The sequence below is a fragment of the Heliangelus exortis genome, chromosome 5, assembly GCF_036169615.1.
Source record: "Heliangelus exortis chromosome 5, bHelExo1.hap1, whole genome shotgun sequence".
Taxonomy (NCBI): domain Eukaryota; kingdom Metazoa; phylum Chordata; class Aves; order Apodiformes; family Trochilidae; genus Heliangelus; species Heliangelus exortis.
The window spans coordinates 5,573,538-5,594,027 of record NC_092426.1 but is presented as its reverse complement, the minus strand read 5'-3'; the positions used below and the strand labels follow the sequence as shown (position 1 = coordinate 5,594,027).

General features: G+C 48.1%; 2 protein-coding genes and 1 long non-coding RNA gene across 4 annotated transcripts in view; 2 read left to right on the top strand and 1 right to left on the bottom strand.

Moving 5' to 3' along the window:
- The window catches only part of MNAT1 (MNAT1 component of CDK activating kinase), a 122,750-nt gene extending 120,535 nt beyond the window's left edge, over positions 1-2,215 (bottom strand). Inside the window, exon 1 of the mRNA XM_071745300.1 lies at positions 1,811-2,215. Coding sequence (XP_071601401.1) covers positions 1,811-1,899 — 89 coding nt within the window. The 5' untranslated portion in view covers positions 1,900-2,215. The remainder of the gene's footprint in view (positions 1-1,810) is intronic.
- The window catches only part of LOC139796838 (uncharacterized), a 57,903-nt gene that overhangs the window by 18,582 nt on the left and 18,831 nt on the right, over positions 1-20,490 (top strand). The gene's annotated exons all lie outside the window — the stretch shown is intronic.
- On the top strand, positions 2,605-14,525 carry SIX4 (SIX homeobox 4). Of its 2 annotated transcripts, XR_011726160.1 has the most exons (4): positions 2,605-3,818; positions 5,469-6,157; positions 8,628-9,781; positions 10,545-14,525. XR_011726160.1 is itself a non-coding variant. In XM_071745295.1 (3 exons), the coding sequence occupies exons 1-3, from the start codon at positions 2,938-2,940 to the stop codon at positions 9,422-9,424; spliced, it is 2,367 nt and encodes a 788-aa protein (XP_071601396.1). In that variant the 5' UTR covers positions 2,605-2,937; the 3' UTR covers positions 9,425-14,525. The 2 variants fall into 2 exon arrangements, 1 of the variants encoding a protein (XP_071601396.1); XM_071745295.1 differs by having other exon boundaries at positions 8,628-14,525.

Sequence of the window (20,490 nt, the reverse complement as noted above, 5' to 3'; positions counted from 1 at the left end):
CAGCCCATGGCACTGAGTGCCACATCCAGGCTCTTTTGAAATATCTCCAGGGATGGAGAATCCACCCCTTCCCTGGGCAGCCCATTCCAATGGCTGATCACCCTCTCAGTAAAGAAATTCTTTCTAATGTCCAACCTAAACCTCCCCTGGCACAACTTGAGACCTCTTGTGCCCTCTTGTCTTGCTGAGAGTTGCCTGGGAAAAGAGCCCAACCCTCCCCTGGCTCCTTTCAGGGAGTTGTAGAGAGTGATGGGGGAAGCAGAGGCAGTCCTGGTGCAGCTGGGAATCAAAAAGGAAAGCAACACAGGGACATCAACCCCAAATACAGTGTCAGCAGCTGGACCCAGTAAAGCAGAAAATATGACTGATTTTCTGAAGTGAATCTCAGTTACAGAAGAAATACTGAGAAGCAGAGGAAGAGAGCAGACTGAAACATGCTGTCCTCTACTGGAAGTGGATCTGGAGGAGCCTGAAAGCAGAAGATGATCAGCACCACAAGTCCTTTGATCATCAATGGAACCGAGATAGAAATATCACTTTAAAGATGCACAGCTTTGCCAAAATGGGGCTTTTGAACTCCAGTTGAGACTGCACTTTTACACAGCCAGCATCACTGTCACTAAAGGGGGACTCCTCCTGCTGCCTGGCTCTCCTGCACCATCACTACCAGGACTGCTGCTCTCCCACACACCTTCCCTCTTGGCAACAAATGAGCTTGCATGGATCAGGGAACTGGATGGAAGCTAACCCCCCCTTTTTTTTTTTTTTTTTTTTTTTTTTAAATAAAATAACAATTCAGTTCCTTCATCTTGCTCACTTACAACAGTTTATCAAGTTAAGTGCAGGCTTCAGAATGTAATTCACATGTAGTTTAAAAATGTACACAGCTCAGCACATCACAGGAAAGATTTAAAAAAAAAAAACAAAACATCCCAGAGAGAGCTGCTACTCCAGTATGAAGTTTCTATCATGTGTATCCAGAATGAATTTAGACTCCAGCCTATGAAACTTCCACACTAACAAAGGAAGCTCCCCAGTTCTGAAAACAAAAAAGAGTTCAGATCATGTATGATTTAAAGCCGTTAGCAGCAGTGGTGAAAATTAAGGGTTCATCTCCGGGGAAAACCCCAAAAAAAAAAAAAAAAAAAAAAAAGTAACGACTCCTGCTGCAAAAGAGCACTACACGAACACCATCAGCACAGGTTCACAAGAGGATTTCTCAGCATTTAAAGCCGCATCAAACTTCAGACAAAGCATTACTCGTTCAAGAGAATTCACACGACTAAAAATAAAGCAAATCACCCCTTCTTCCCCCGTTAATTATCCAAGCACAATATTAAACACAAACTGGAAGAGTTTAAGTTGATGAGAAACGCATTTCCCTTGACATTCCCCTCCTCACGGCCCTCCGGGAGAAAAGCCGATGTTAAACCCCAACCACACCGAACCCGCCGAGTCCCGGGTTGCCCCCGAGCATTCAGCTGCAGAGAAGCAGCCCAAAGCAGCGCTCCAGCCCACACCGCCCGGACCGGAACCGCTGGCCGCAGCGCTGCCATCAGGAGAGGTGGCCGGGAACACGAGGGGCCCGCAGCCTCCTGGCAAATGCCCACACGATGCTGGCGGTGCCCCCCAGGGCCAGGCAGGGAAGCAAGGGTGGCTCCGACCGCTCCCCTCAGGCCCCTCAGGCAGCCCGGTGTCGTGTCCCCCCCCCCCCCCCCAGGAGCAAACCTGGGCCGCGGAGCCTCTGCTCTCACCGCGGGCGTCTCCCCCCCCCCCTCCACCCGCAAGCCGGGGATCCGGCCTCACTCACAGCGTGTGTCCGCAGACGTTGACCATCAGCTTCAAGGAGGGGTTGCGGTACTTGGTGGTCTTGCACCGCGGGCAGCCCTGGTCATCCATGGCCGCCTCGGCCTCCCCCTCCCTCTCTCCCTTCTTCCCTCCCTCCGCGCCTTCCGCCTTCCGCCGCGCGGTGCCCCCGTCCAAAGGGCCCGCCGGCAGCGCCCGCCGCTCCGCGCGTTCCGGCCCGGTTCGCTCCTCTCCGCACCCGGCCCAGCCCCGACAACCGGCAGGCAGGGCCAGCCGGCGGCGGGAAGAGCCGGAGCGGCCGAGCGGAGCAGGTATGAGCCGCCTCAAACAGCACCTGCCTAGAGCTGTCCCTGCCCGAAAGCTCCGGTTGTAACGGGCACGGGGGGGGGGGGGGTAGTCCCCTAACCACCCGGAGGCCGCTGTGGGGCAGTAGCTCCCTCACGGGGCTCCCCGTCGCCCCGCTGCCGGCCGAGCGGAGGTGCCGTACCTCAACGGCGGGGGACTGCTGCGACCCCCATTTCCCACCCTCAGAGTTTTAATTCCTCCCAACCCAACACCCTCCGGGAGGGGGATAAAAAGAGCTTTAAAAGTGACTCAGGTGAGGTGGGGGAGCCGCCGCCGCCACCCCGCCGGGGGCGTCTTTGGGGCGGGGGCGCCGCCGCGCTCCAGGTGGAGGTGGGGGAGAGGTGGGGGGTGAGAGGAGAGAGCGGGGCCGCTTGATTGACGGTTGCCCTGGAAACGCCGGAGTCCCCGCCCCTCCGGCGCGGCGCAGCCAATGGGAGGGCGCGGCCGGGCCAGCAGGCTGCGGTGCCATATAGTATTGCAGCGGGGCTGGGAGTCACGTTGGGGGGAGCCGCGGAGAGGAGCCCGTTTACACTACTTTGCTATAGCAGCTATCTTTAATGGTTATTGCGTGGCCGGGAGGAAACCTGATCGGCTAGAGCCGGCCGAGCGCAGGAGGAGGAGTGGACTGTACAGAGAGATTACGAAGGGGGGAGAGGAGGAGGAGGAGAAGAAGAAGGGGACGGGGGGAAGGAAAAAACAAAAAAAATATAAGAAGAAGAAGAAAAAAAAAAAAAAAGGAGAGAAAAAAAAAAAAAAAAAAAAAAAAGAAGGAAAACAAACCGAAACATGTCTTCTGCCTCCCCCACGGACGAGATCACGGGCGCGGTGGAGATCAAGCAGGAAAATGTGATGGAAATCCTCTCTGAAGCCAGCAAGGTGCCCCCCGACGGGACCGCGGCGGGAGCCCTGAACCCCGCGCCGCCGCCCCCTCCCGCCGCGGCCCCGTTCCCCATGGAGCATGCAGGCTCCGCCGCCGCCGGGGAGGAGGGAACCGCGGACCAGGTACTGCTCCACACGGAACTCCTGGCTAGGAATCACCATGCTGCCTCCTCTCCCTCCTCCTCCTCCTCCTCTTCTTCTTCTTCTTCCTCCTCCTCCTCCTCCTCCTCACAGACCCCCCTGGCTTTCTCCCCGGACCACGTCGCCTGCGTATGCGAGGCGCTGCAGCAAGGTGGGAACCTGGACCGCCTGGCCAGGTTCCTATGGTCTTTGCCCCCGAGCGATCTGCTACGTGGCAACGAGAGCCTGATGAAAGCCCGGGCGCTGGTGGCTTTCCACCAGGGCATCTACGCCGAGCTCTATAGCATCCTGGAGAGCCACAACTTCGACTCCTCCAACCACCCGCTCCTGCAGGAGCTCTGGTACAAAGCTCGCTACACCGAGGCGGAGCGAGCCCGGGGCAGACCCCTGGGGGCGGTGGACAAGTACAGGCTGCGGAGGAAATACCCTCTGCCCAGGACGATCTGGGACGGCGAGGAGACGGTTTACTGCTTCAAGGAGAAGTCCCGCAACGCGCTGAAGGAGCTCTACAAGCAGAACCGATACCCCTCGCCGGTGGCGAAGCGCAACTTGGCCAAGATCACCGGGCTCTCCCTCACCCAGGTCAGCAACTGGTTCAAGAACCGCAGGCAGCGGGACCGCAACCCTTCCGAGACCCAGTCCAAAAGGTGAGGGCAAACTTTCCTCCCCGCCCCCTCTCCCGCCTGCCTGCCTTCCCTCTCCCGGCTCTTTCTTCCCTTGCAAACATGGCGCTTACCTTCGGTGCGCCTCGTCCTCCCCTCCTTCCCCCTCCCCGCTCCCTAGCTCCTAACACACACCCACCCGGCCCGGGCACGCAGGCATGCGAGCCGCGGCGGGGAAACTTCCCGGCCACCGCCGCCCCTTTCTCCCACCAACCCTCGCTCCCCTCTCCCGCCGCTCCCGGCCCTCGCCGCCTCCCCTTCCCCCCGGGCCGGGGGAGCCGCCGAGCGCCCCGCGGTCACCGGCGGCGCGGCGGGCTCCGGGGAGAGGACAGGAGGGGGGAGGTTGGTTGTGTCCCACCCCCCCTCCCCCGTGTTTTTATTTAATTGTCGCGCCCTGACAGAGTTAATCATTGACGGCGGCCGGAGGACGCGCGGGGGTGTGGGGTCCCGCCGCTGCTCTGTTTTGAAACCTGACTCGGGAGCGGGCCGGGCTCGGGTTTCAGCGGGGGAGCGGGGCCGGCCGCCTCGGGCCTCGGCGGCGGTACGGCCGTGCTCGGCCAGCCGCAGGCCTCCGCCTCCAGCCCCGCGGCCGTTTGCTCCCTGCGGGGGGGAGAGCCTCCCCCGCCAGCCCGGCCCAGCTCCGCCTGCGCTCGGCCCGGGGCTCTGCCTCGCCTCCCACCCCCCCTTCCCGAGGGGCGGAGGGGCCGCGGCAGGGGCTCGGCGCCGCGAGGCGGGCAGGTGGAGGTGACCTCCCCGCTCCCGCCCCCCTTCTTCCTCCCGGGGCAGGGACGGGAAGGGAGGGAAGAGGCGAGGAGAAGGGGGGGTCGGGGGGGGAGAAAAAGAGAGGGAGGAAGGGAGTAGGGAGGAAAGGAGGGAAAAAAAGCGGCGGCGGCCGGCGGAGGGCCCCAAGGCATTTCTCAACCAAGGGCGCGATTGTGCCGCCGCGGCCCCCTCTCCGCGGAACACATCAAAGGGCGAGCGGCTGAGGGGGGGAAGGGAGCGACCGAAAAATGCAATGGAGGGGCGGATCAGTCAGCAAAAAAACTCGGCGCAGCTCCGGGCGGAGGGGTTCTGCCGGGCCGGGGCAGCGGCAGCCTGGGGCGGCCCCACGGGGGGCGGCCTTTGTCCCCAAGTGCCTGTTGGGGCACCGCGGACCCGGCCCCAGGCGGGGCCTCCTCCCTTCCCCCGGGCTGGGGGCGACAGGCAGGGGCCGGAGGGTCGGGCCGTGCTTCCCGGCTCGCTCTCACCTCCCCCAGCAGCCGCCCAGCGACTGACCAAATGGCTACGGCCGGTCTCGCACGTGTGGGCACTCAAGACCCCCCCGAGGCAGCCCCTTCGATCTTCCAGTCGGATGGCCACAGAGTCAAAAACAAGTTATTTACAAGTCCACAACCCACTCTGTAAAGTTTTGACCTCGATGAGCTTTTGGTTTGATGTGTCCTTCCGTAAAGCGTGACTCCCCGACCCACCCCCCCATGGCTTGAAATTCGTTTCACGTGCCTTGCAAAGGCAAAACGCAGCACAAACTACCAGGTAAAACTCTCACAAACTATCACAGCGAGGAGTTCCCCTTGGTGCAGAGCTTGCTGGCACACTGTGGTAATGCAGTATCATCTCTCTTATCTTTTCCCGTAGCGAGTCAGACGGCAACCCTAGCACAGAAGATGAATCCAGTAAGGGGCAGGAGGATTTATCTCCCCATCCACTCCCCACCTCATCTGATGGCGTTACCAGCCTCAACCTTCCCGGCCAGATGGAGCCCGTCTACATGCAGCAGCTTGGAAACACTAAAATAGCCTTGAGCTCATCTGGTGTCTTGTTGAATGGAAACCTCGTGCCTGCCAGTACCTCTCCTGTCTTTCTCAATGGTAGCTCTTTTCTTCAGGGACCCAACGGTGTCATTCTCAATGGACTCAGCGTGGGGGCTTCGCAGACGGTTACCTTGAACTCGCCCAAAACCACGTCGAGTGTTGTAAGCAACGGGGTGTCCATTACTGACATACTGTCATCTTCATCAGAAGATGTTAAGGACTTCAAACTCCTTCAGGCTTCAGTCCCCAATGCCACAGCAGCCACCTTCAGCCCCAGCAACATCCCGGTCTCCTTCCCGGGATTAATACCGAGCTCAGAAGTGAAAAGGGAAAGCGTACAAACTGCTGCTTCCCAAGATGGAGGCTCTGTAGTTACTTTTACTGCTCCTGTCCAAATAAACCAGTATGGCATTGTCCAGATCCCAAATTCAGGAACAAATGGCCAGCTGCTGAATGGAAGCATCGGTTTTTCTTCTCTGCAGCTGCCTCCTGTTTCTGTGGCAGCCTCACAAGGTAAAAGTTTTGTCTCTCACAGTCAGAGATACCAGGAAAAGTGGGGATTGGGCATACACTAGTGTTTTAGAAGATGTGATACTTATCCTCCAAGGTACCAGGATTGTATCACAGCTGCAGCCACATGCAGTGCATAAAATATTACCTTTTGCCTTCTTTTATAAGGGAGTATGCTCGTGGGCAGAGTGTTACTTGAGGCTGAGCTCATCCACTAAGAGCAGAGAAGGAGATCTGGTATTTTTACACCCCTTTCATCTGATGCTATCCTCAGAAGTCTGGGATACTAGTCTTCTCAAATATCTGTAAATTTTACATGTTTCGGTAATTTGCCACTGAATTCTTTTAATGAGAAGGTTCATAAATATGAAAATTGCAGCAGCTGGAAATTGTTACAGTTGTTGTTCTAGTGGTGGTTGTTTTGCTTTTTTAACCAAAGCCTTTCATAAAAAATAAATTTTAAATTACTATAGACACAACAAGACCATGCAGTTACACTCCTACGTTTTTGGTCCTATAATTATGAAAGATAAAAGTGCAGGGAAACAATAGAAATATGCAATAGCTTGTAGATATAAAACACAAGGATATTTGGATAAAACTGCCCTCAGTCCAAGAGAAATATGTCATCACAGGTTCATGTGCCAAGTGTGCAGGCTCCTCCCCAAGTTTGTTTTAGACTTTGTCTTAACATACCATGGACTGAAAGTTGTGGCTTGCCAGGAAGAGTCCCAGGGAGCACAAGCCTAGTTCTGGATCCTTGTCTTGGAGCAGGTCTGTTATAAAGCACAACTGAACAACTTTGTTAGTTACTAGCCACTTTATCTTTGGTTATGAAAATGGTTAAACTTGAATGAATCCCTTCAGTTTCAGGAGCTGTGAGTACTATAATGAAAATCAAGCTATGCTCATGTTAGTTTATTTGAATTAGGCATTTATAGGGAGTGAATTTTTCTTGTTGTTAAAGTAATAGAGGGAGGAACACTGAAGCCATAAACCACACAAACACATTTCAAATGGGTGCACAGTTATAAGGACCTAAAATGTGGGACTTGGAGTCACTGGAATTTATTGGTGCATATTTTAACCAAGATGAAAAAGAGAAGACATTTAGACTGACTACCAGCTGTAATTATAAAAACCATTTAATCCACATGCTCTGAGGCGTAAGGTGACAGACAGCAAAGGTGAGAAAGTTCTATCCCATAAATAGTATTGCACTATTGTATTTTAATGTTCTAAGACTCATAGCAAGTTCCTCTCTGAACAGTTTCCCCATTGTTAAAAACACCCATTTCCACAGGGCAGTCATCCACCATATGTCTAGTCTGGTGCAGAGAAAAGTCAAGATCTGTGTTTGCTGCTTTAATTCTTTTATGTCTGTCTTAACATAAGAAGGATGGATAGCTGGCTGCCCATTCCAAGTGAATTGTGCTGCAGGCTATTTTCAGTAAGCTACAGTAAATGATACCTTATTGCAAACTTTAAGTTGCCTGAGTTTATTATTCTAGTTTGCACAGATGAGGAGCTTCCAAAAAAAATTATCATTGATTAATGGAAGTGAATAGGAAGCTAAAATATTCCTTAGGTGAAAAATGCATCTTCAGTGCTTTTCTAAAAAATTCAGGTGTCTCCAATGGCAGCCTCTTAAAATTATAGTTAAACTGCTTCTGAGAAAGAGAGCTATTAGAAATGGGACCCAGTCAAGAGCCAGTATATCTTATTTTAGGTATGATTATAATGACAACTTAAATGGCATGTCCAGTAAAATCAGCTTCAGGTCATCTCTGGCCACAGCTTATGTGTTGGCCAGCTACAACAGCACGGGAGCAGTGCCATGGCTTTTAGCAAAGGCAGGCAGTTGCTGCCTGACTTTACACAGTGTGTTGGATGTGGTTGGGTTAGGTTTTTAAAATACATGATAAAGCAAGGTGAAAGGCAGCACATCTAAGTGCTTGACAACTACCTAGTCGACCCAGTAGAATTTATGCAGTTTTGATGTTTTTTCTCCAGGTTGACTGAGGCAGGCTCTGCCCAGCCAGAGTGGATTTCATGTGACGTGTCTCCAGTTCCCACACACAAGCTGTAGTCTGTCACTGAACTATCTTTAATAGCTTTTCTTGCTTCTATTCTTAGAAATTGAGTGGTGGCAACTAGTGAAGGCCAAAGCACATTCATTTTAATCACATGGCTGGGGACTGCTGGCCCCTTAATGAGTCTGGAAGATACCTAATATACCAGAAACTTCTTTTTTTTCCTAGAAGCGGTTTATACTGATAGCTTTTATTTCTTCGTAACAAATTTACTTCCACCTATTAGAAACAACACTGTTCTGTGTTGCATGAAATACCGAAGCATATGTGCATACTGCAAACATAAAAAGGACCCAAACATCTTAACAAAATGCCTGCACAACTCTCTGCCAGCTATAATCAGTGGTTTTGGTTTTGTTTTTTTTCTTCTCTTTCTCTAGGTAATGTTTCAGTAAATCCCAGTACATCTGATGGAGGAACATTTACGACTGAATCTTCAACAGTGCAGCAAGGAAAGGTTTTCTTCAGCCCTCTTGCTCCGAGTGCAGTTGTTTATACAGTTCCCAATTCAGGCCAGGCAGTAGGCTCTGTCAAGCAGGAAGGACTGGAAAGAAGCCTTGTGTTTTCTCAGTTGATGCCAGTCAGTCAGAACACGCAACTAAATGTAAACATGTCTTCTGAAAATCTATCCAGTGGAGGACTCCAGTCCCTGGCCTCCTCGTTAGTGAATGTAACACCCTCGCATAATTTTTCCCTCACACCACCAACTCTTCTAAATGCTGCAGAACTGAACTCTGGTATCTCAGAGAGCCAGTCCATGTCATCGCCCGTGACCGGTACCTCTACCGTGATATCGATCAGCAACGCTAACTATGCAACCCTTCAGAACTGTTCCCTCATTACCAGTCAAGACCTGTTGTCCATTTCTACAGCACAACCTGTGCTTGGAGAAATAGTTTCTACAAGTGGAGACCGTGTCAGCCACCCCTCTGCACAAGTACATCAAGATTTTGTCAGAGAACACAGGTTAGTTCTGCAAGCCGTACCTGATGTCAAAGAGAATTTCTTACCTGATTCTGAGAATAAGGCAACTGGTAATTTAATGATGCTGGATTCAAAATCTAAGTATGTTATGAGTAACATGGTTGACACAGTTTGTGAAGAACTGGAAACGGACAAAAAAGAACTTGCCAAACTGCAGACAGTTCAGATGGATGAAGATATGCAAGACTTGTAACTTTTTTTTTCTCGCTTTCTGTTTTAATAGATAAGTCTCCTGTTGAGGCCCTAACAAGCACCAAGTGTTTTGGTTTTTTTTTTCCTCTTTGTTGTTTGGTGTTTTGTTTTGGGTTTGCTTTTTTTTTCCATTTAAAGAAAACAAGAACATTTAAATGGTCTGAATCAATGTACAGAGGAATCTCCTGCAGTGGAATTAGGTTGCCACGCTTGGTTTGCATGCAGTGTTCTCTTTTAAGCAGATTAAAGGAGAAATGAAACACCAGGGCAAGTACCAAGGGAATGGGTACAGGTTTGGCTAAGAGATACTACCCTTACAACTTAACTAGACTCTCCGTAGTGCACCATACTCTCAACAGTAAGTATACACTCCTAACTTTAGATAGAAAACAAAAATCTTGCTCTGAAAAGGTAGAAACAATGCAGTTATTTTTGCTGTTTACTTCTAGTCCGTGGGCATTGAGAAATTTTTAAGGAACTCTAGACGATACCTCACCGGCTACATTTGTGTTGTTTGAGGTTAAGAAACAAAGCAAAATCATAAATACTATTGTTACTGGTGTGTTTGCTTTTTTCCCAGCTGACTTGCATTCAAACCAAAAATCTTGCACCTACAGGTTTCTAAATGCTACAGCTAGCATTTTGTTAATGCACCAGAAAAAGCATCATTTGAAACTAATTATGCAACTCAGAAGCTTTCTCTCCAGTATGAATGTAAATATTGTTTCAGTTCTTATAAGGAGACTTTTTTTTTTTTTAAATTAGTACAACGGATTTTATTTATGGTGTATGTTCCCTTTCACTTTAGACGCAATGCATTGAAAAGGAAAACGTTTTCTGGCTGTTTAATTTATTTTTATTGTTTGAGCAGGAAGTAAACGTAGTTGTTTCTGACAAGGTTTTACTTTTTTTTTTTTTTTTTTTTTTTTTTTTTTAGTTTTCCAAGCGATAGACTGTAAAAGTAAAATGTTAATCACACTGAAACTAGAAAATGAACTCCCAGTCTCACAAACCCAGGAGGCCCCTGTCTCTACCCTGTCTGTCGTTGTGTTCAGGGGCTTTTCGTTTGTTTTGTTAGTAACTTGCGAATTAGTTGAGCATTTTTTGTGTATTTTTTACAGAATTCCACGTGCCTTTCTTCCTAGCGGCCTTATCTTTGTTACTAAAGCACAGTGGCAGAAGGAATGAAAACACTGATTTGCAAATATCCGTCCTCAGGGCCAAATCCTGATGCTTTACTTCTGCAAGTAGACCCGCTGACTTCAGCGTCCCTATTTGCACGAGGAAGAAGAGTTTTAAGTCTTTCAGTCATTATGGGTGACATTTACTAGCAGTGCAGAGAGCCAAAAACAGGTCCTTCTGCACCAAATCAGCAGGGCAGGAGGAGTCCAGAGAGGGACCATGGGCAGAGCCATAGTGCTGAGGGAAAGGTCTTGGCTCCAGCCTCGGGCAGATGAGCAGGAAAGGTGGGATAGGCAAGTCAGGGAAAGGAGCCCAATGTTTACACAGACCCATTGGCCAAATAGCCTGTGTTGGAGGGCTTCAGGTGCTCTTCAAGCAAGCAGGCCCCCATCTAGGAGTGCACTTATATGTGTATTTATATATCCCTACAGAATAAGCAGCGTGGGGACTGATGGGGGGACCTGCAACTGCCTGAGGAGCTCGTGGGAACAGCCGTGGTCTCTGCCTGGCCAGGGATGGGTCTCCTCTCCCTTTGCTCCTTTGTGCTGTGCTAGGGACAGCAGAATCAGGCAAGCTCTGGGCAGGTGGTACAGATCTTACCTTTCCTCCAGAGGAGTTTTTGTAGCATGGAAAAGCACATCCTTAAGCTTTAAAATAATAAGCAAATGTTTTTTTTAAAAAAAAAATGACATGCTGTTAATCTTTGTTATTTTTTTGTTCTAATGTGAATATATACAGTAACTAAAGCATGTATTCATCCTCATAGGGGGTCTGGTCTGAAGCCTTTGGAAGGCAATGAGAAATGTTTTCATAAGCTTTTGTGGGCTCTGAATCAGGCTCAGGACAAAACAAGATCACTTGTAAAGGCCAAAAAAAAAAAAAAAAAAAAAAAAGAGAGAAAGGAAAGAGAATAGAGATAGCACATCCCAGTCTGTTTCTGTCTTGGTTGTTAACTGGTTCTGTGGAAAGCCTTTGAGGAATGAAGGTTTCTCCTGCGTGCTGCGAGCATGGCGCAGGCATCCTCACTGTTGTTTTGCACTATATTGAGTACAGCATGTTTTGCAAGGTATTCTGTGGAACCTTGAAGCTGAGCACTGTCAGTAAGCACTGGAGCCTCTGCCGTGAGCCAGAGTCTTTGGGGCTGCAGGGAAAGGGAAGAGTGTGCAAGGTGTGCCCATTACAGCTGCACTGAGTCACTGATGCTCTGTGAAGAGAAGCAGCCCATTAGCAGTTGGCTGTCCTCAAGTGCTCCTGAGCAAAAAGGGTGTTTAAGGCAAGCTCTTTAAACTGGAGATTATCACAAGCAGGACATAGAGCTATACATCCCCCTGGCACAACTTCCCTTGACATTCAGGGGATCTCCATGTGAGCAGGGAATTGGATAGTCCAGAGTTCTCTTCTCTGCTCTGCTTGTTTATCTGTGTGCTGGGCTCCAGAATGAGCAATCTGCTTCCCACCTTTTCTTTTCCCCCATCCAAGATAATGATGAGAGTAACAGTAGGTGTATCTGCTTTCCATTAATTTGTTCAGCCATTTGGAAAATTAGAAGGACCCTGTATCATTGTCATATTAATGGAGAACGTGTCCACAGCTCTGAAGGAGTTGCTTGGAGCTTAACATTATGGCTGTGAAACTCAGACTAAATTTGGAGGCAAGCTGGAGAGTATTTCAGAGCACTCTGTGCGTTGTTGACACGATCATGTCTCGTAACTGAAAAGGCTGTGGTTGAATTTTTCCTCTTTTGCATTTGTTGTGTTTCTGAGGCTCTGAATTCCATGGATTTGCAGCACAGTTGATGTGAAAACTGTGTGTGGTGTTACCGTGGCACGGATCTTGGAGTGTCTGGTACTTCTGTTCAGAGATTTCCCACTCTTCAGTGGGAGCAGAGGTTGTACATAAAAGCAGTGGTTTGGAACAAAATAAGATTAATCTATTTTAGTCTTCCAGATATCAAGTAACTTATTTTATTATTATGTTTTACTCTTTCTTTCTCCCATTGAAAATAAGTGTCATTCCCTCCAGATAATGTAGTTAATAACCTCATGTCTTCTGCAGGTACATATGCACAATATAAAGACTCATTGCACGGTACAGTGTTTTTAAAATAGATATTTAAATAGTAGTTTTACTCCTACTGTAAAATAAGGGTCAGGTTTTATTATGTGGCCCTCAAGCAAGCAGGCTAACTGCTCTAAATAGACAGTACACAAGGTCCCAAAAGGCGTCTGGGGCCAGATCTTTGGCTGCTGTAAATAAGGCATTGCTCCACTGATTCCCAAACAGAGATTTTACATGGTGTTTAGGGGATATGGATGCTCATGCCCCACACACTTGAATGGCAGTGAGTGTCCAAGCCCCCCAGACAGTCCTGATTATCACATTCTGTTGTTTAAATGGAAGGTATGTCTATCTGGCATATATGTTCCTTCTCCTCCCTCTCTCTGTTAGAGATGAAAATAAAGGATCATTTCAACTTCACATATGCTTGTAACTTGTAAGTCCACTGGAAATCTTACAGGAAACATTGCCAAATTCTACTCTGTTTCTGGTCCCAGACTTAGCCTTGAAAAATATGCTTGAAGTTGAAGAAAATTCCTCCAAAGCATGATCTTAAAAAACCCTTTGTTCTTTACTACTTTTAATTAAAGCTGCCTCTGGTTTGCTCAGAGTTTTTCAGAAAACCAGAACTATGTTAAATTGAGTGCTCTGTCTGGACTATTCACAGCATTATTCCTGTGGTCTTACCTAAAAGGACATTTCAGCCACATAAATCATGGACATCTATTGGCCAGGTCCTCGGCTGGGCTGAATTACCACAGTTCTATTGACTTTCATGTCCTTTCCCAACCAGCCGAGAATATGGTCCATTCATTTCACTGGGGTTGGATCAGGGACAGATTTGGCCCAGTAGACAGTGGCAGTATGAACCACTCCACATAGCTGACACAGTTAAAACTGAATGGTCACAGCTGATTGAAGCATTATACCTCTTCCCATTTACTGCTTTACCCTGCCTGCAGATTCAGGAAGATGCATTCAGAAAGCTGCTTCAGCCAGAAGTAAGGCTGGAACCACCTTTATTGGTATTACTATCAATCCAAGATTAATAAAAATATTGGACAGATTCTGGCTTCAAATCCTGCAAAATCACCTTGATAAGTGTTTTCAGTCAAATTAAGCAGGACAGAATTTGGCCCCATGTGCACAGCCCCACATGTAGATTCCGAGTGTCTGTGCACTCTCCTTAGGAAGGGCAGATGAACAAGAGTGTGCATCCCTTCAGCTGCACGTGAAATAAATGTGCAGGGCTCCCCAGGGACGTGAACTGCCTAATGCTTGTGGTCAAAAAGCATCTCAAATCATGAAAAGAATAGTAGTCTTGTAGCTCTGGAAACAAAAGTAATGACCTTTTACAATCAAAGGAGGCCTGAAGTCTTCCTGCATCTCCTAGCAGTTATTATCTTGAAGGATATTTTATACCTTGTATGTTTCATATAATTTAAAACTAGCTTCTTACATTTCTGAACTCAAGGAGGGGGTGAATCTTGTGACTTTCAGGATTCACATTCAGAAGATGTTTGTTCTTTTGCTGCATGTACTGTTTGTCCAGAACTAACCAGTTATTTCTGCGAGATGGGTTTATTGTGCCTTACAACAAATATGAAACTTCAGCAGAATGTTCTTATTAGAGGAGGGAATAATCAGAAGTCTTTACTGCACTGTTAGATGATGCTGCCCCAGAGTGTGTCATCAAACATATCTGTGCTTAATTACCCAACCAAAGAGATCTAAAGTATATATGTTTGTTGTACTGTAATAGGGGTTTGTGCCTGGACAATTAAGTGTTTTATTTGTATTCTGAGATGATGTGAACTTATTTTTCTAAACACTATACTGAATAAACTTTATATTTATACACATCTTGTGTAAATATTTCTATCTGGATCTAATGTGAGGGATTTCAGTTTTGTGTTAGAAAAGCAATCTAAAGTAGAAACCTGATTTATAATGAGTCATCATTAAGGTGATGGCCACAGGAGTGCCTGTGCTCACCAGGGCATTGATCTAAGGCCTGCATAAACTGTAATAAGACTTTATTGACTTGAGTGGATTTTGTCAGACCCTAATTTCTAAAATACTAGATTAGAAACCGTCTTTTATTTCGTACCAGATTTAGCTATTAAATCCCCACCTCAAACCAATTTTATGCCATAATTAGATAGATACAATTGGACTACATTTCCACCTACTAGTAAGGGCTAATCAATATTTACTTGCAGCTTCCATAGCATTGGATGCTTCTTATGTTAGGGGTTTTTTTGGGGGTAGGTAAATTCCTATTTGGAAAATTCATATTTGAAAATTTTCTTTAAATATTGCACTTGGCAGCAGACCTGGTTTTGGCAGACTTTTGATAGCAACCTGAAATTTACTTTCCATTGGTATTAAAGGATTTAAACACGTTTCTATGTTACATCACATCTGTGCCCCAGGTACCAGGATTGCCTAGCTACTGTTTTGATGCCAAAATGAATGATGATAAAGTCAAGCAGACTAACCTGCACGGGTGAAATAATTTTCCCTTACTGAAGTTGTATTAGAGATACTTAATAGCAGTAGCCTGCACGTGCCACCAGGAAAACACACACCCTTTCACCTCCTCAATTGTTCTTTGGCCATGGGAAGTGGGATTAATATTTCGGAACAGTCAGAGCCAGTTGTGAATATCATATTTTTAATCCCTAAGATGTCTCCTACCTGTTACTCATCATTCCTCCATCTTTCCAAGGCATTGCAGCCACCTCCTGCTCACTCCTGGCAATGATGTTCTCAGTGGTCCTGGGGGAAAGGTGCCAGGAGCTGACTTCCAGCCCTGGGAGCATCTCTTCCCCTTGGTGCCTGGGGCTGAGCCACCTTGCACTCAGCAGCTGCTGAAGCAAATCCAGTTAACCCAGGAGCAGCCCTAAGGTAGAGAGAGACAATTGCCTTGTTGCCCAACTCCTTTTCCTTCCCAGAAGCAGTCTATGTGACTCAGTCTTCCTCTTGGCAGTGCTTCCCTTTGCCAAGCTTTGAGTAGTAGAAGTGATGATCTTTCCCTGCCCTGCAGATACCAAATTTCTGATTGATCCCCGGAGGGCAAATCCATTCATTCCAGCTTTGCCTGGAGCAGGGGCTGAGAGTCCAAACCCATCCTTCCAACCTAGCTGTGAGCAGCTTCTCCTTCCATTTCTGCCCCTCGAGAGAACCACCCCTGGTGGGATGGCTCCAGGTGGGGGAGATCCCCTCTGGGAGGGAGTTTCTGACTCCACAGCCCCCACATGCTCGACCAGGCAAAGTGCAGGGGTTTTAGGGCAACCCAGAAGCGGAAAGTCTCAGCGTATGCAAATGTCAAAATTCTCCCTGAGCAGCCACCCATGCGGTATGCAGGATGAATCATGTCCTAACGGAGCACATTCCTGCTACTTTGGAGGGCTTTGCAGATGTGTTCCAGGTCACCCTGGGCGAGAAAACCACACACAGCCACAGTTACTTCTTCCCTGGCAGCTTGTGTGCAGATGGAGAAAAGGAGGACAGCACCTTGGGAAAGGTGGGCAGCTGCCTCCCCAAGTCCCTGCCTTTCACGTTGGGACTGGGGATGCTCTGGGGAGGACTGGGGTCTGCCAAGGCAGTAGCTGGGATGAAGCTGATCATAGGGAGGCTCGGCCAGATGGGCTGTTGCTCTTTTTCTAGCAGGGAGCTGAGCTGGAAAGGGAGGCAACATAGGAAGACAGCGCTTTGTATCCTCTGTTTCTGGTTGGATTTTCCCCAGTGCCAGATCAGAAGGGAATTTTCCTGCTCCAAGAGGCGGTTTGGGTCAGTAAAACAGGATCTTAATATAAATGCTCACAGCTTGGAAAGCAAAAGCCTCCTTACAGGGCTGCATCACCTGTTATGGTAATCTCTGGCAGAAGAAATCTTTGGGCTGAAGTGTTAGGACAGTATATCTCAGTTATGGATACAGATCACATTTTTAATATAAAAGTACATTTTAGAGGGAAAATTATTCCCAGAAATAGGCATTCATCTGCCAAACAATGTGCACATAACTGACTTTACACTTAGAGGTGCCAGAAAGTTCAGGAATGAGACCAGCAATAAAAAAACAACACACGTGTGAAAAATCCACTACATTAAAGCCAGATTCAATAAAAATAGCACCTAGTTTATACGCTGCAGAAGTTGGCACGGGCCTGCAAAAGCTGAAGAAGATAAAATGCTCAGAAGTTGCCTGCAGTCCAGAGGAACTGAGCAGAGCTGGAGTGGAGCTGATGGTTACTCAATAACTCATGTACAGTATTCTCTTGTGTAAGTACTTAAGTTGTTCATCTTGCTACTTCTCAGGCAGAAAGACCCATTTTGGAATACTTCAGGCTAATCAATAAGCTTTGTTGTTGCAGCCAAAGTGCTTTGCAATAGATCTTTTACCCAGAAGGACTCCAGCATGTTACACCGCCCCATTTTCTTTTCTGCTCTGCAAACTGACAGCCAATTATTCGGGTGTTAGTGGTGTCCCTCATGTCACTTACAGCCGGAAAATGCAGCCTCTCCCCTGAGAAGCTTAGAGTAGACAGAAATAAAAACAATCCGAGCTGGGAGGGGAGAGAAGGGCAGGGAGAAGAGGTGATGTGCCCGGGGCGATGCTGGCAGTGGGTGGCAGAGGCAGGTGTCAAAGCCAGGTCTCTGACTCCCCCTGTTGCTTTGCCCACTGGCTCACATCCATCCTCAGGAGCCCAATCCAGCTCGGGTGCAATGCCCCCTGACAGCAGTAGGAGGACTTGCTGCTTATGCCAAAGCTGAATTTGCTTCATTCATTTATTTACTACGTTTGCAGCCCCCCTTCTGAGCCTGGCCTACAGCAACACAAGCCTCTGGCAAAGCACTGTCAGGAATTAGGCTGACCCTGGACTGGGATTACTGAGCCTGCAAACATTCAGGTTACAGAGAAATCAGCCCTGCATGAATCACCCCACCAGCATGACGTGCACACAGGCCCTGAAGGACTCCGAAGCTGCCCACTTCCAGGTCAAGGCAGTCTGAGAAAGGTTTCATTCATCTCCCACTAAGCTGGAGGAGCTGGAGGAGAAAGATGCTCACGGGAGGTGAGGATGGGTTAGTCCAGAGCCTGAGCTGTGCATGCCCTTGCACATCCTAAGATAGTGGTTTCTTCAAATAATAAATCAAGAACAAATGACAACTAAGAGCTTACTCATGTCATAGAAAGATGGTGGGGATTTTGCTGCTAACTGCTGCCTAAGCAAACAAGGACGGGCAGGGGAATCAGAAGGCAGTTCTGGAAGGCAATCCAAGCACCTTTGCAACAGGCATACAAAATCTATAGGTTGTGTTATAAAACTTTATCTGTTGTCCTGTTGTGTGTGTGCAGCTGAGCACCGACCAGATTAAGAACTCACCAAAAAAAGCTCTTTATTTTGAGGTTCACTGTGACGCTGCAGAAGAGGCACCCTCTGCTCCCTCTTGCAAGCAACATAATAAAGCTGGGTCCCAAAATTCAACGAGTGAACCAGGCTGAGGGTTAAGATCCACAAAAGGGTGCAGATTTCTGGCCTGCTGCTGAATAGCACAAGATTGTGTTGTCCTTGTGCTCAGAGGCAGCAGGGCTTAACTGCCCTGGTAGTGCTGTGCTTGGAGGAGAAACACGTGCTGGAGCAGTATCAGTAAAAGAGCTGCAAACTCTAGGGGCATGATATCATCAGCACGTGGAGAGATTTATGCACATAACACTGCTGTGCAAGGAGTGACATTAGTTTCCTGGAGGCAACTATAGCCCTTCTCCTCAGCTTGCCTATAAATGTAATAATGTTCTTCCCGGAGATTTGAAAATTGTTCATGGCATTTCTGCTTCTTACATTGCAGGGTTTGGTCTCCTCCAGATTTGGCAAGAAGGCAGCCAACACCATGCCAGAGAAATTAGGCATGGAAGGAGGGCTGGATGAATGACCCCAGCATGAACAGCCTCCGGGTCAGGGAGAATAGAGGTGCTTCAGCTGAGCCCCCACATCATCTTCCCCATGATTCCTTTTGCTTGGGATCCATCAGGACACCCCCCCAAAATAAATTCCCAGGAAAGTATTTTAAGCGCTGCTCTATTTTCCGTAACCCCATAAGCCCTCAGGCCTGAAAACCTCAGTGACACGAGGGAGGTGTCACCCAGGACTCCTGAAAACAACAGTACCTGGAAGCAGGCTGCCAATAGCAGCCTATTTCCAGGTATTGCTTTATCAAGAAGAGCCCAGCTGGCCTGGAAGCTCTCCCAGGAGCACGGGACATGCTGCACATACCGGGCACCCTCGCCTTGCAGCAGCCAGCAGCATTGCAGGATGCCTGGTCCCAGGATGGAGGTGGGTCCATGCCAGCCAGTCCCCCCTGGGCCCGGCCAGGGCAATGCCAACAATTTACTGGCCTGGTAGACGGGTGGCAGGTGGACATTTGGCACCTCCTGATACACACAGCATCAGGGCTGGAGGTCTCGGTAAACCCCATCTGGCCTTCGGTTCTAGGAAGAGCTTCTTATAGCTACTGAGTTGTTTTTTTGTGTGCAAACCAAAGGCAGGACTAACCTGAATATCAAGCCAGCAGAGCTTCATCCCATTCCTTTGGAAATGTCAGTCCCAGCAAATGAGACGATTTGACCAGTTGTTCTTTTGGTTTATGTTTGTCACCCAGTAATGACAGCAAGTGTTGCTAACATGGCCATGGATCAGGAGTGCTCCTGTTCCTTCCAAATCAGTCCCCAAAAGATCCAAATCCCTACAGGTTAGGCTACAAAAGCAAAATTTGTTCAGGTGAACGATGCTCACGTGAGCAAGTAGTCATTTGCCATTGGACTAGAGGATTAACCCCTCAGACTAAAGTACAGTTTAGAGCTTACCCATTCTTACCCATTGTCAATTCTTAGGATCTTTTCATAAACCACAATAAATTAAATAGCCCTGTAGGTGTCTTATACTTACTAGGCTGAAAGGCAATAGGAGAGTCACATCAATAGTCCTGCTTAGGTTTTACCATCAAGTCCAGTGGAAGAAATGGTTTTACTTCCATTACAGACACCACAGTCCATGTTTCAGGACCCAGGTCTCCACCCTGTGTAACTCACACAGACTCACAGCCTGTCTCCCAGACTTTCTCACCTTGGTGTATTTTCTGTATTTAATAAGCATTCCTTCTTCCAACATCCAAGATGTTCCTGAGAATACTGACTAGCACGGTGCTGAGTATAAACCCTCACTCCAGAGATCGTGGTATTTTGACCCGGAACCACAAGATCATCACTGTTTCAGAACAATTTCCCACCCGTCCTACGGGGGCTTTGCCAAGATTGCATTTCCTCAGCTCATCAGGGCATGAAACAGCATCAAAAGGCTGACAGATGCCAAGTTGTGTCACATCTAATGGCTCTTCCCTTTCCAAACAGCGTATCATGTCATCAAAGGCAACTAGGCTGGCATGACATAATTTGAGAATCCCATTTTATAGCTGGTAGAAACTGAATCCCTGCGAGTCTGTCACTAATGATATATTCCAGGTAGTACAGGACTGAAATCTCCTGGCCTCAGGTCTCAGCCTTTAACTTAACAATGTTCTGATTTGCCAACTTTCACAATTTATGAGCTTCGCAATATTTAGTAGCTGGCAAGAGGAGGGAAGGAGGCAGCGGGGTTAAGGCCACAGCTTCCTGCTCAAGTTCCTGATTTAAAAAAAAAAAAAAAAAAAGTAATATCTGGAGGTTCTGCAGGTCTATAAACCACAATCACAATTTCACATTTATTTGTCTATCTAAAAACATACAAGCATGTTATCTCAAAGCTGGTATTGTGAGTTTAGGGC